The 12,321-nt window shown below is 46.6% G+C and overlaps 1 protein-coding gene across 1 annotated transcript in view; it reads right to left on the bottom strand.

Moving 5' to 3' along the window:
* Window positions 1-10,926, bottom strand: part of Fbxl17 (F-box and leucine rich repeat protein 17) — a 449,288-nt gene extending 438,362 nt beyond the window's left edge. Inside the window, 2 exon segments of the mRNA XM_060368269.1 lie at window positions 9,632-9,865; window positions 9,867-10,926. Coding sequence (XP_060224252.1) covers window positions 9,632-9,865; window positions 9,867-10,652 — 1,020 coding nt within the window. The 5' untranslated portion in view covers window positions 10,653-10,926.
* Window positions 10,927-12,321: the final 1,395 nt, after the last annotated feature.

The raw sequence follows: 12,321 nt of genomic DNA, 5'->3' as shown, positions 1-12,321 counted from the left end.
AAACAGAGTTTTAACACAATAATCTTATCTTTAAGTTTGAATGACAGCTTTACCAAATTGTGTAACCTCTTCACACCCCAATTTCCTTATTCTTAAAATGGGAATAATATAACATTTATCTAATAGGTGATCACAAGATTTAAAAAGCACAGGTACAGTTTCTACAATGTTGTCTGAAGCAGATTAAGAAGTATAACATCATTACTGTCATAGCTCTGTCTTATAATAACTCTATACAACCAAGAGTTGTAGGTCTCCAATCTAGACTATTACATTTAAACCTTGAGCCTGAGGAAATCATGGGCATTGCGTGTTCCCCAAAGGGTGTAGTGTAAACACAGAAGAAACACCCAATGAATGCTGCTCCCACACCAATAATGATGGTGTAAGTCCTTCACATGCTCCTGCTCACAAGTAAAACCTACTGAAAAAACTGAATTCCTTCTCTCTGCTTCAGCTGTATATCATGTTTCTGTATTGGGTTTCATTTCCTTCAATTGGTAATATTTTCACTATTCCTGTGATGTCTTCCTTGATGGGTTGTTATTGAAAAGCATGAGATTGTTGGCAAAAGCTCTTGACAGCATAGTGGGAGCAACTGCCTCAAGACTCTACAAATTACAAAATATGGGTAGGATGAAGAGGGAAGCAAAAATATGAAGAATGACCAGAAAGTGGAATGACTCTTTTGCTTGTTTTTGTCGGTCCCTGCCTGAACCTTTTTATTCCCCTGCTTGGAAATGAAAGTGGCGCCTGTGCAGCCCCGCACAGCAAGCACAACAAACACTGCCAAGGCCACCATCCCTATGGCCAGAGAACCAGAAAATGTGGCTCTGCCAGGAGAGTGGTAGCTTTTCTGCTTGCTCTCCTCTTTTATCCCTACTGCTCAGAGCCTAATGCTGCCTGCGTGGCAGGGCTGCAACGCAACAGCTACGCAGTGTTGAAACTCCAAAAGAAGCATGATTCTCACCAAAGGACCAGAGAGAAGAACTCTGTGGCCCAAAGAGTTTTTGAGTCCTGTGGAGTTATCGTTTAAAACAAAATTCATCATGAACTCAATCCCAGTCACACAAAACTACACAGCAGCCCAGACCTACATCTCTGGCAGAAATTCCATCTTCCAAACCACAAAAGAAAAGTAAGTTTTATTGGCACAGATAGCCTTGTACACACATTTTTTGCAAGGCTGTGTGTCAATAAAACTTTATAAAACCTAGCAGATTTGCCTTGCCCCAAGCTCGGTTCATGAAACCCACTGTTTAACACACATGCACTGACAGCTATGAATTCCTTCTCATCTGTTCAGCTGTCCCATCAAACAGAGGATTACTAACAAGTACAAATTACAGAAACAGAATGAAATTCTGTGACACAATTGAATAACAACAAAAAATGAAAATTTCATCATACATACAGACAAATGACAGCAGGACAGAGGTACAGACAAAGGAAGATATTGGGTTTCACTCCCTTCAATTCCAATACTTCCAATATTCCGTGATATCTTTCCTGATGAATGGTTATTCAGAAGCACAAGACTGTTAGCAAAAATGACAGAAAAGTTCAATCCACAGTCTATTCCCTCACAAAAACTGACAAAACTGTCAATTATATTAAAATTCTACAAACTAATAAGTGGTTTACATTAACCAAGAAAAAAAAAGGGTAGCCACATTTCGGCATTAAAGCCATCTTTGTCAGATGACTACTGAGTGATTCACGTAAGCAGAGGCCTTGGGCTACACTCAACAACAATATATCCTATAGAAAATATAATTCCTGGAACTACCACACGAGAATACTCACACTGCCCAGGAAATGTAACACACAATCAAATATATGCTATACAATAAAAAGGCATATGTATAAATGAGAGACAGAGCAAGGAGGCCCACTAACAAGGAAAAGTCATTAGAAACTGCACACAAAGAAGCCCAGATACCTGACTTCCTAGACAATAAGTCAACAGCTAGTGCACATCCAAGAGCTGGAGAAAACCATGGCCAGAGCAGCAAAGGAGAGCTTGGGATGGGCCTCAGTGGCAGAACTCCAGCCTAGCACATATGAAGCCCAGGGTTCAAGTCTCAGCCCAGCCAGAGCAGAAAATAAAGAACTTACATTAACAAAGCCAAACAGAAGTGTCTCATCAAACAGAGGATATTACTAACAAGTACAAATTACAGAAACAGAATGAAATTCTGTGACTCAATTATACAACAAAAAATGAAAACTTCATCATACATACGGACAGACGAGAGCAGGACAGAGGTACAGACAAAGCACTATCTCTTCTTCACTGAGACTCAGCTCAAAATTCTCCCAGAAGAAAGTCAAGATTGTTACAAATAAGACTGCCTTCAAAGTAGCCAGAAATAAAAATTTAACCATTTAGAGCCTACTGCTTGCTTTGAAGGTTCTGTGACACCTGTTGCCAATTAGTAACACAGGACATTACAGATAAAATAACTGCAGACTTCAGAGATGCTAGGTCGAAAAGTGAATTAACACACATCCATCTTTCTTCTGTTAATTTTAGAATAACAGAACACTTTCTCACTCCTTCTATAGGCCAGCATTATGATATCAAAGCCAAACCAAAAACAATCAAACAAACAAACAAACAAACAAAAAACTCATAAAAAATTGTATAGACTAAAGTCCATCATGAATGTAGGTGAAAAATTTTCTTTATTAATTTAAACAACTAGGGGACTGGGAAGGTGGTTCAACAGTCAAGAGCTGGTGCTCTTCCAACAAACCCAGGTTCAATTCCCAACACCTACATGGCAGCTCACAACCATGTTTACACTGGCCATTGCCAGGGCCTCAGAGAGCTCCAGCATGCATGTTGTGTATACAAGCATGCAGAAAAAAACACCATACACATAAAATAAATAGACAAAAAGTAAATCCAACAACATACTAAAAAGATCAGATGAACCATGGACAAATGCGATTTATTCAAAGAAAATAAGAATGGGCCAACATTGAAAAATAAATAAAAAACCCATGTAACACAACAGACCAATGAGCTCAAAGTTTAAAAACGGCGGTCCTAACTGATGCAAGAAAGGACATTTACCCAAATAACACCATTTCCTGATAAAGACATTCTACAATATAGAAATAAAAGAACGTCCTCTCAACTTGAAAACTGACCTCTCCACCACTCCACCACACCTACAAAATGATGTGGACTTGAGGCAGTAGATTTCTTCCTGAGATTAGGAGCAAGACAAGGATGCACGTTATCACTGCTATATGACACCCCCCTGGAGCTTCCAGCCATGCCAAAAGAGGCAAGGAAAAGAGGTAAAGCCATCTCTTCTGGAAGGGGACTAACCGTTCAGGGGCTGGACACAGACATGAGCACCTGCTGCTCCTCCAGAAGACCAGGGCTCAGTTTCCAGCTTCAGAGGAGCCAACTCCCTTTGACAACCGTGTGCGCACACACACACAAATAAATAAAAATGCATGCTTAAAAAGTTCTCTAATCACAGATCACACGATGTTACATATAATAAATCATAGAAAAGGTAAACAAAAATAAATTTTTGGATAAGAAACAAACTCTTTTAAGAGTGTATTCTAAAGATAAATAGTAAGTATCCAAAGATAAAATTAAACAATTTCTATTTATAGCGGCATCCAAAAAAGTAAGGCTTGAAAACTTCTCTTTGATTATTAAAATTTTCTTCCATTATTAAAAATGAGTCAATGTGCCAATATTCCCCTCTAGTTATTTGAACATTTCTTTTCATTCTTTTATTTACATCATTTTATTTTATTCGTTGTTTACGAAAATCATTTTTAATTCTTTGCAAAGTCTATTTGGAGACACTTCGAGTCAGTTTCTTGTAACTGCTTTCTTTCTCACTATGACTCACATTCTTTATACTCTTTACAGATCTCAAAATTGTTTGAAACTAGATATTTCAGGTAACAGGGTAACAATTACAGAATCAGACTTTTCTGGGTCTTTTTATTTTTAACTTGACTGTTCCTTCTGGAATCTTTGTTCACTACAGTGAAAGCGTTTGTGTCATTAGTATCCTTGTGTCCTTAGCTTTGCTTTCTGAGAAATTGCTGTTTTCTGCATAGCTGTTTCAGTGTCTTGGAAAATTTCTTCAAAACTCACCAGCCTGCTCCTCAATCTGAATGTGCACTAGAAAGGGCCCTTCAAGGCTTAGCCAGCGCTGTCTTTTGTTCTATATTTGAGATGGGGTCTTAACTGTGTTAGCCTCCAATCTGTGATCCTCTGGCTTCTGTTCCCAGGTGCTAGAATTACTGGGACAATTAGCTTATGGAATTCCTCAATCTACCTTGACCATTCCTTTTTGCCAGCCCTCACACATACATACTTTTACAATAAACCAGGATATGTGGAAAGATTCTCCTTGTGTTCTTCTCTCACTTCCATGGTCTACTTAACTCCATCACTGGATTCCTTCCCACTCCTCCAAGTGGCACTACACCTGCAGGCCAGCACTACGTGTTTCTCTTTATTTCCCACTACCAGGCTCTGTGCTCTGATTGGCAGATGGCTTCTACTTATCATCCAAACCGCGCTAAGCAAGCCAGGCCCGCCAGCCTAGGCACCACAGAACTCTACTATCCAGTTTCCGAAGACTAAATTCATCCCAATACTTGTCTTTTATGTAATTCTAGATGCCAAATAGTCGGGATAGCTTTGATCTTCTTTAACAAGGGTTCACTGACTTGTCATGCAACCATAGTTCCTCTCACGCTCTAAGTTAGGTGGATGTTTTTATGCTCATCCTCTTCATTTTATAGATGAGAAGAAAAAGATTTAAGGAAACTAAGTCATTTAAAGAGCTGGAGGTTTTGTTTTCACATTTCATTTATATGTATGTGTGTGTTGTGTGTGTGCACATGCACAAAGTATGCGTGTATGTGCACAAATGTTTGAACACAAACACACAACTGTGTACATGCGCAGAAGTGTTTGTGTGTATATATGTGAGTGTGTGTGAGAAAAAGAGACAGACAGACAGACAGATGTGTGGAGGTCAGAGGACAACTTAGAGAAGTTCCTTCTCTTTCTATCATGTTGGTCCCCAAAACGGAAGTCAGGCCATTGGGCTCAATGTTAGGTACCTTTACCTGCTGAGCCATCTCAGTGGCCCTGACTCTAAGGACTAATTTTTTCTCTGAATGCTCATGCACCAAGCACCACCTAGCTGAAACAAGTCTGACCAGTACTTCTCCAGTTTTCTCATAAAAGTAAATGGCACTTTTGATCCACACAGCACAGGTTAGTTTTGCTTATCAATGTGAAAAAGAATTTAATAGGTAGGTGATACAAAAAAAAAAAAGGAGGCTACCTGGGAAGGTTAAGTAACTGCCTTAGAATCTATTATGCTAATCTGAAGTGTTTCTTAATCACTTGCTCTCCCATCTTTTACACAACCTGAAGCTCAAAAGTTCAACAAAGACTCAAGGTGATCACTCTGCAAGCTTTCACTACAGAGCACAATTGACAGAATGTTTGTGTAAATAAACCTCTCTTTTTGGCAGGCTAATTAACATAAGACCACTTAGCTATTTCAGAAAGGAAATGTGGCAAACCTGCCTTCCTAAAACCTGCCAGACTTTCCACCACAACTAATTTCTCTCGTGAAGCTGCCTTTTTCACTAGAGCAGCCATTTGTAATAAATCTTCCAAACTACAGGTTTCCTATCTACTGGCATGGCAGTAGCGAAAGGACTGTAGGTAAGCTCACCCACTTACTACATTTTGGAAAGAAATGGGTTTGCTAACTGAGCAAGATAACAATCTAAACATAAAGCACACATCTCTTGTATTGAAAGGTAGCCATTCACGCAAACAGAAAACATGCAAGGAAAATTGTTGCACAACGGTTGCATCATACAAAAATCTAGTTGTAATTTCAGTATGTAGAATTGCTTGAAGTTGGAAAGGCAACAAAAAGTATTATTTGTTTATTTGATTCAAAACAATCCAGTAACCAAAGACCTAACATAACTGGTTTAAGTACTTAAGAAAAATGCTATTCCCAGAGCTGAGCTTTGAAGAGCCATTCTCTGCTTCTCAAATTTCTTATAAAGACCCCACTATAGGCCCACACCAGTTATAAATCACCCTCCGTTTCAATGGTTTACAAGATGTCTGGAGTAAGCAAACAATCTCCCCCATTCAGAAATACCTTTCATAAACTCCCTGAGAGAGTATTCAAGTCCTCCTAACAGTATATTGAAAAGATGTCTACAGCTGAAAACACAACTGGGATCCAGCTCAGGGTCTGCCATTCACTAAAATGTCGCAGAGTGAAACATTTCTTCTCTATTTCTGTATGTATTAAGGGGTGAAAGTGACTAAAGGGTCTCAACAATTACTTTCTGTTCTAAAGTTACATAATTACAATTTCTAGTAATGCTTACTATTTCAAGAAAGAAGTGGGTCCATTTCTAGAAAAGTACTAATTGTTACCAACGGCTTCTAAACTGGCAAGCATACACTCTTCAAACCAAAGTTCCACTTCCTTGATACCTATCCTTGAAATTATTACCACATGTGTATAACATCTTTATAAACTGATCCAGTAGCAAAAATTAAACTGGAAATAGCTCTTAACAGAAGGCCATGTGATAACTACTGTGGGACACTAAGCAGTATTTTTTAATGAAGGAAGTTACATGCTACAGAGAAAAAACACTTCCAAACCACATGGACACTTCAATGCCATGGGCATGGGTGAGGGACTAAGGGTGCACAGCTCTTTCTGTCCTGTACAACACAGCCTAGTAAAGTAGGCACTGGGGACACGTGACGATGGATTTCTGCAATCTGGCCCTTATAACTGAAAAACTGAAGTTTAAGTTCTGTTAAACCATTGTAAATGTAAATACATGTAGTTAGTGGCTAACATTAGGTGGTGCAGATCTAGGAAAAATAATTTCAATTGTTAAGAGTGTTTATTCCACCTTTGGAGATCAAACAGCAGGATAGGGCTGAAGCAAAGTCTTTGTTGGCAGTATGGGAGCACTTGAAGGAGAGAGCATGCGGCACTACACTAAATAAAGGGGATCAGCCTCATTTATACAGAGGCAAGATCACCCTGAAAGCACCACAGGGTCTCTATACTACTTGAAAGAAAATGGTAAGTATGGTGGCTTTCTTCTCCCGAAACTTCTTTTAAATAGTATTTCCTTCCGAAACTTTTCACCTAACCTCCACTTCTTTTTAACAATTTACAAAGGAGGAGGAATAGGAAGAGAAGAAGCAGCAGCAACAACAGAGCCACTAGCCCATTATCTGGGAGGTTACACTAGGAATATTTCCAATGTGGGTGATGAACCTGTGCCTCTCTATACAACAACCTTTCTAGTAATGGAGGGGGGAGGGAGGTCAGAGCCTCCTAAGTTTCATCCCCAAGCCAAACACCCAACGTCCTTCCCAGAGTCACAACACTTTCATCATCCTAACCCTCTTACCTGACTTAGACCTCATGTTGAACAGAACCTTCTCTTAGCACAGTGTACACCCCCAGACTCTCACTCACTCACTCACTCACTCAGGAATTAATTTGGAACCACTGCAGTGTACTGAGGGGAGGGCCCAGAGCAATGAGCAAGACAGGTGAGTTCACAAAGCCACTGTTTCAGAAGTTCTACTTGGGTTGGCAGACACTGAAAATTACTCCAATTCATCCTCGCCAACTCACTTTATATGGAAACCAGTAGAACCTGACAAGCTTTTAGCAGAAATAGGAATCTATACAGCATGCCCAAACACTCCAACACAACAGCAAGTCCTAAAAGTCTCCTGGACCAAGTTCTCAACAATTCTTAGCCAAAAAAATAAAACAAAACCTTTAAGGGTTTCCTTTATTGTGACATAATGTCCCTTCTCATTTAAAATTTAAAATGTTAACTAGCATTAACCTGTAATTCCAGCATTCAAGATGCTGAAGCAAGAAGAGCAAGAGTTTGGAGGCCAGTCTGAGCTACACAGTGAGACCCTGTTACAATAAACCAAAGATGATAATAAATGTCCTTTTCTTCATGATATAAGGGCTTAGGTAAAGAGAATGAAGTACCGATTTTGACTCAGTTTGTTTCTTCACTCTGACTTATCAAGTAAGAAGACAGCAATGAAACTTGTGTACCAAAAGTTTGATATTATATTTATCCATGTCATCCAGAGATTTAAAACACTTGAGAAAGTTCCCTCTACACTAAAATGCATCCCATGAACACACACAGTAATTACTCCTCCAAAAAATATACCTGAATAATAATTAAATCATTACAGTTTGACACAAGGAAATGGAAAACTTGCCCACTCTTCTCCTGTACAAGAACATCAACGTCACAGCGAAACAGAGCCCAACACAGAAGCATAAGTGTAAGAAGTCTAATCAAATAAGGAGCAGTGATGTGACAGGAACAATTGCGGTGCATGGCGGTTACCTCAGTAACAATAAAAGTAGCCAAATTCTCCCGAAGGTTATTTCTAGCTAGCCTTATTTAAATATCATCCACACTGAAAACCCAAGTTCAAATCTCCAGAAGGAGCTGTGCTAACAAAGACAGAAAATGAGGGGGAAAAGAAGTTAATAACTTAATACAAATTCTATCACAAAGTTTGTCCTTAGCACTGACAAAAGCAGAGATTTTACTTGGTAATTTAAAGTGACAAGGTTCTCACCAGGGACTTCAACTGTTGATTCACCCAACCCTTAAGGGGGGAAAAAAAAGACTTCTGACTTGTGGTAATCCATGCTTGTATATAAAGGTAAAGATGCAGGAAGGGCAAACAGCATAAACGACAGGGTGCTTGGGCTTGTTTTGTTGTTTCAAGTCAAGCTAGCAAAAACACTAGTTCAAGACCCAATTTTGCCCTTTAGTTTATGGCTGTGACCTTGAACAAATCAACCACTCTGAAGCCAATCTAGACTGTTAACTCCACAAGAAAAAAAAAAAAAAAACTCCTCCAGGCTGGCCAACGAAAGTCATCGGTCCCAAAAGACCGAAAGTGAAACGTCAGCTTCTTTTTGCAGACAGTCCGTACGACCAGGACTTATCTCACAGCATCAACTGGAGAAATCCAGGGGGTTTGTAGAGATAAAGCTCGGACACACGGTGCCACTATCAGCTATCAAACCTGAAAACTTTCAAACACCAGTCCTACAAATTGCTCAAGAACGTGTGTATATTCCACAGAAACTCAGCAGTTCCAAAATCGGGGGGAAAGGGGGTGAAGAGGGAGGTTTTCTAAAGCATACATAAACCCAGACTTGTAGATCACAGACCTAAGCTACGCTACAAGGCATTCAGCAGCCTCCAAGTTTTTCTACTTCAAAACCCGGCTGAAAGCTGAGGCCCCACTGGCCTCTCAGGCCCCCCTTCCGGCGTCCCCCGGCTGTCAGGGAACCCCCTCCTCCGCACACAGGGGGAGAGTGGGGGGGGAGAGGGAGAGAGGGAGAGAGAGAGGGAGAGGCAGAGAAAGAGTGAGAGAGTGAGAGAGAGAGAGGGAGAGGCAGAGAGAGAGGGAGAGAGGGAAAGAGAGAGGGGGAGAGCGCGCCCCGGGCCGGGGGGCGGGGGGGTGGGGGGAGCGAGCATCCCTGCGCCTCTCGCCCAGACCCACCTTAAGCAGGATGGACGGCGGCAGTTGGTTGATGTCTGGGATGTCGGGGGGCGGCTCCCTGTGACAGTCGCAGGGGTTCTCGGGGGGCTCCTGACAGTCCGCTTCGCCACACTCAGGCTGCGGCTGGGCGGACGAGGGGGCGGTGCCCCCGGCTCGGACGTCGTCCCCGGCAGCCTCGGCGGGGCCGCACTCGGAGGCGGGAGAGGCGGGCGCCGGGCAGAGCGGCGGCGGGGGGCTGCTCCGGGGCCTGGCAGCAGCCGGCGTCGGGCGGCCGCGGCGGCGAGGCCCCTCCCCCCGCGGGCCCTCCCCCGCCGCCGCCGCCGCCCCCGCCGCAGCCCCCGCCGCCGCCGCCGCAGCGGGGCTGCTTGCAGGGGGTGCAGGCGGGGACCCCGGCCCCCTTCCGCTTGCAAACCATCTCGAGGACCGCGGGCGGCTCGGCCTGCGGCGGCGGCGGCGGCGGCGGCGGCGGCGGCCCCCGGAAGAGCTGCACGGCGGCCGGCGGCCCCAGGAAGCGCACGGGCCCCACGCCGGCCAGGAAGAGGCTCCGGCCCTGCTGCTCCCAGGCGGCGGCGGCGGCGGCGGCCAGCCCCAGCTCCTTGCAGCAGGACGCGGGCGACGAGGCGGCGGCGGCGGCGGCGGCGGCGGCGGCCGAGGACAGCAGGAAGCGGCGGGCGGCGGCGGCGCAGTCCTCGGCGGCCAGGGCCGCGTAGCGCCGCGCCAGGTGCTGCGGGGAGGCGGCGGCGGCGGCGAGGCCCCCGTCCCGCGGCGGCGGCGACAGCGGCGGCTCCTCCTCTAGGCCGGCGGGGGCGGGCGCGCCGGGGCTGTGCACGACGAAGCAGAGCATGCAGGGCCCGCGGAAGAAGCAGTCCCGGCTCCGGGGCGCCGCGGGCCGCGGGGCCGCCTTGGCCGGGGCCCGGCGGGGCAGTCTGAGCAGGGGGCGCCGGCGGCGGCACCAGCTGCAGCAGCGAGGCCTCTTCTGGCTCGGGCGGTTACGCGGCTCCTTCGAGAGGAGGTGGCCCATATAGAAGGCCCCGCGGAGGGCGCCCGGGACGGGGCGGGAGGGAGGCCCGAGGGGCGGGCTCCGGCGGCGGGGCAGGCCGCTCGCTGGCTGGGTCGCCCGCGCCGCGCACCCGGCACACGCGACGGCGGGGGGCGGGCGTGAGCTGCGGGCGGCCCTGGTGCCCGACGCGGGCTACATGCTTGGCCCCGGGGAGCCGGGAGAACGGTGGGCGCGCGGGATGGGGCGGGGCGGGGGGGACGCGAGGGAGGGAGCGAGTCCGCCGGCCCGGGCCGGCCGGTCGGGGCAGTCAGCGCCGCGGCGGGGGCGACGCCGGCCCCGCTCGGACCATTTTAACTGCGGCTCGGCCGGCGGCGCGCGCGCGCACCCGCGACGCGACTCGCCGGCGCAGGAGCGCGCCGCCCGCTCCGGGAGGGGGCGGAGCCGGCCGCGGGGGCGCGCCGGGGAGAGGCCGCGGGGGCGCGCGCCCCGCCCGCTCCGGGGTTGCCGGGCGGCCTCGGGGCGCACGCCCCCCCCCCGGGAGGCGGGCGGAGACGCTCCCGAGCCCGCTGAGTGACGTCCGTTTCCACGGCCGCGATGACGCCTGGAGGTGTAAGTGCAAGTTAGCTGCCATTGGCCAGGCGCGGCGTGGCTCTTCCCCCTTTCTTCCCACCCCCATCTTCAGCTGAGACTCGGAAACTGAGGCCAGTTGGGAGCCCTAGCGCCTGATCTGACAGGGAGGCGGAAAGAGAGGCCTGAGGGAGTGACAGATGCGACGCCCTTGGGTGATGGACAGTCCTGTAAGGACCCCTTAGTGGTGCGATAGCACTGATTCTACTCATTTGTCTGGGAACCTGTTGCATCCCGCTGCCTTTGCGCGCGATTGCAAGGTGAAAGCAAGTATCAAATTACCTGTACACGCTGGAAGTAATGTTGGATTACTCTCAAACATGAGGAGTAATCCAACATTCCAGGCTACAAGCTCGAGGTTACTGTTGTTGACACCTTGAAAATCAGTCTGTGCAGGCTCTGAAGGTTAGTGCTGTGCCCGTATCACAGACTCTGGTGGCCAAGGTGGGAAAGTAAACTTGCAAGATGATCCTTTACCAGTCTTGAATTGCCTTCTGTGTAACAGGCTCGCTGGTGTGGAGATGTTAGCTTTCACGAGGGAGAAGGTAGGAAAGGTTGTCGTAGTCCGATTTCTGCTGCTATAACAATACTACAGACTGATTAAACTGTAAACAATAGATTTTCTGGCTCTTGGTTCTGGAGGCTTTGGAAAGTGGTATAACATGCAGTGTCGGCTAAGTGGCAGGGCAAGAGCGCTGGAGACCGCCCATCGTTTTTAGCAGGACCCCACTGGCGTGGTGGCAGTGCGATCCTGGGAGGCGAACTTCAGTGTCCTGTCACCTCGTAATAATGTGCACATGTAGCTGCATTGGCTAGTTTGAGTGTTGGAGAGAACGTTTCAAACCATGGCAGGGATTCTAAAGCAGAGCAGCGGAAGTAGAGAGGACATTAGGAGGAGTGTCTCACAGTAAACAGGGAAGGAAACAAAGGCTGGGAGAAATAGGGTGCATTTGTTACCGACAGTTTCTTGTTGATCAAATGAAGCCCTGCTACCTGCTGAAGAAAGGTAGTGGGTGTCTTTAAAAGCTGCCAAGGAGAAGGTTGAGGGTGCCATCAGATTTTG

This window comes from Meriones unguiculatus, chromosome 15 (assembly GCF_030254825.1).
Source record: "Meriones unguiculatus strain TT.TT164.6M chromosome 15, Bangor_MerUng_6.1, whole genome shotgun sequence".
Lineage (NCBI taxonomy): Eukaryota > Metazoa > Chordata > Mammalia > Rodentia > Muridae > Meriones > Meriones unguiculatus.
The sequence above is the reverse complement of the archived record's forward strand: the minus strand, read 5'-3'. Positions and strand labels throughout refer to the sequence as shown.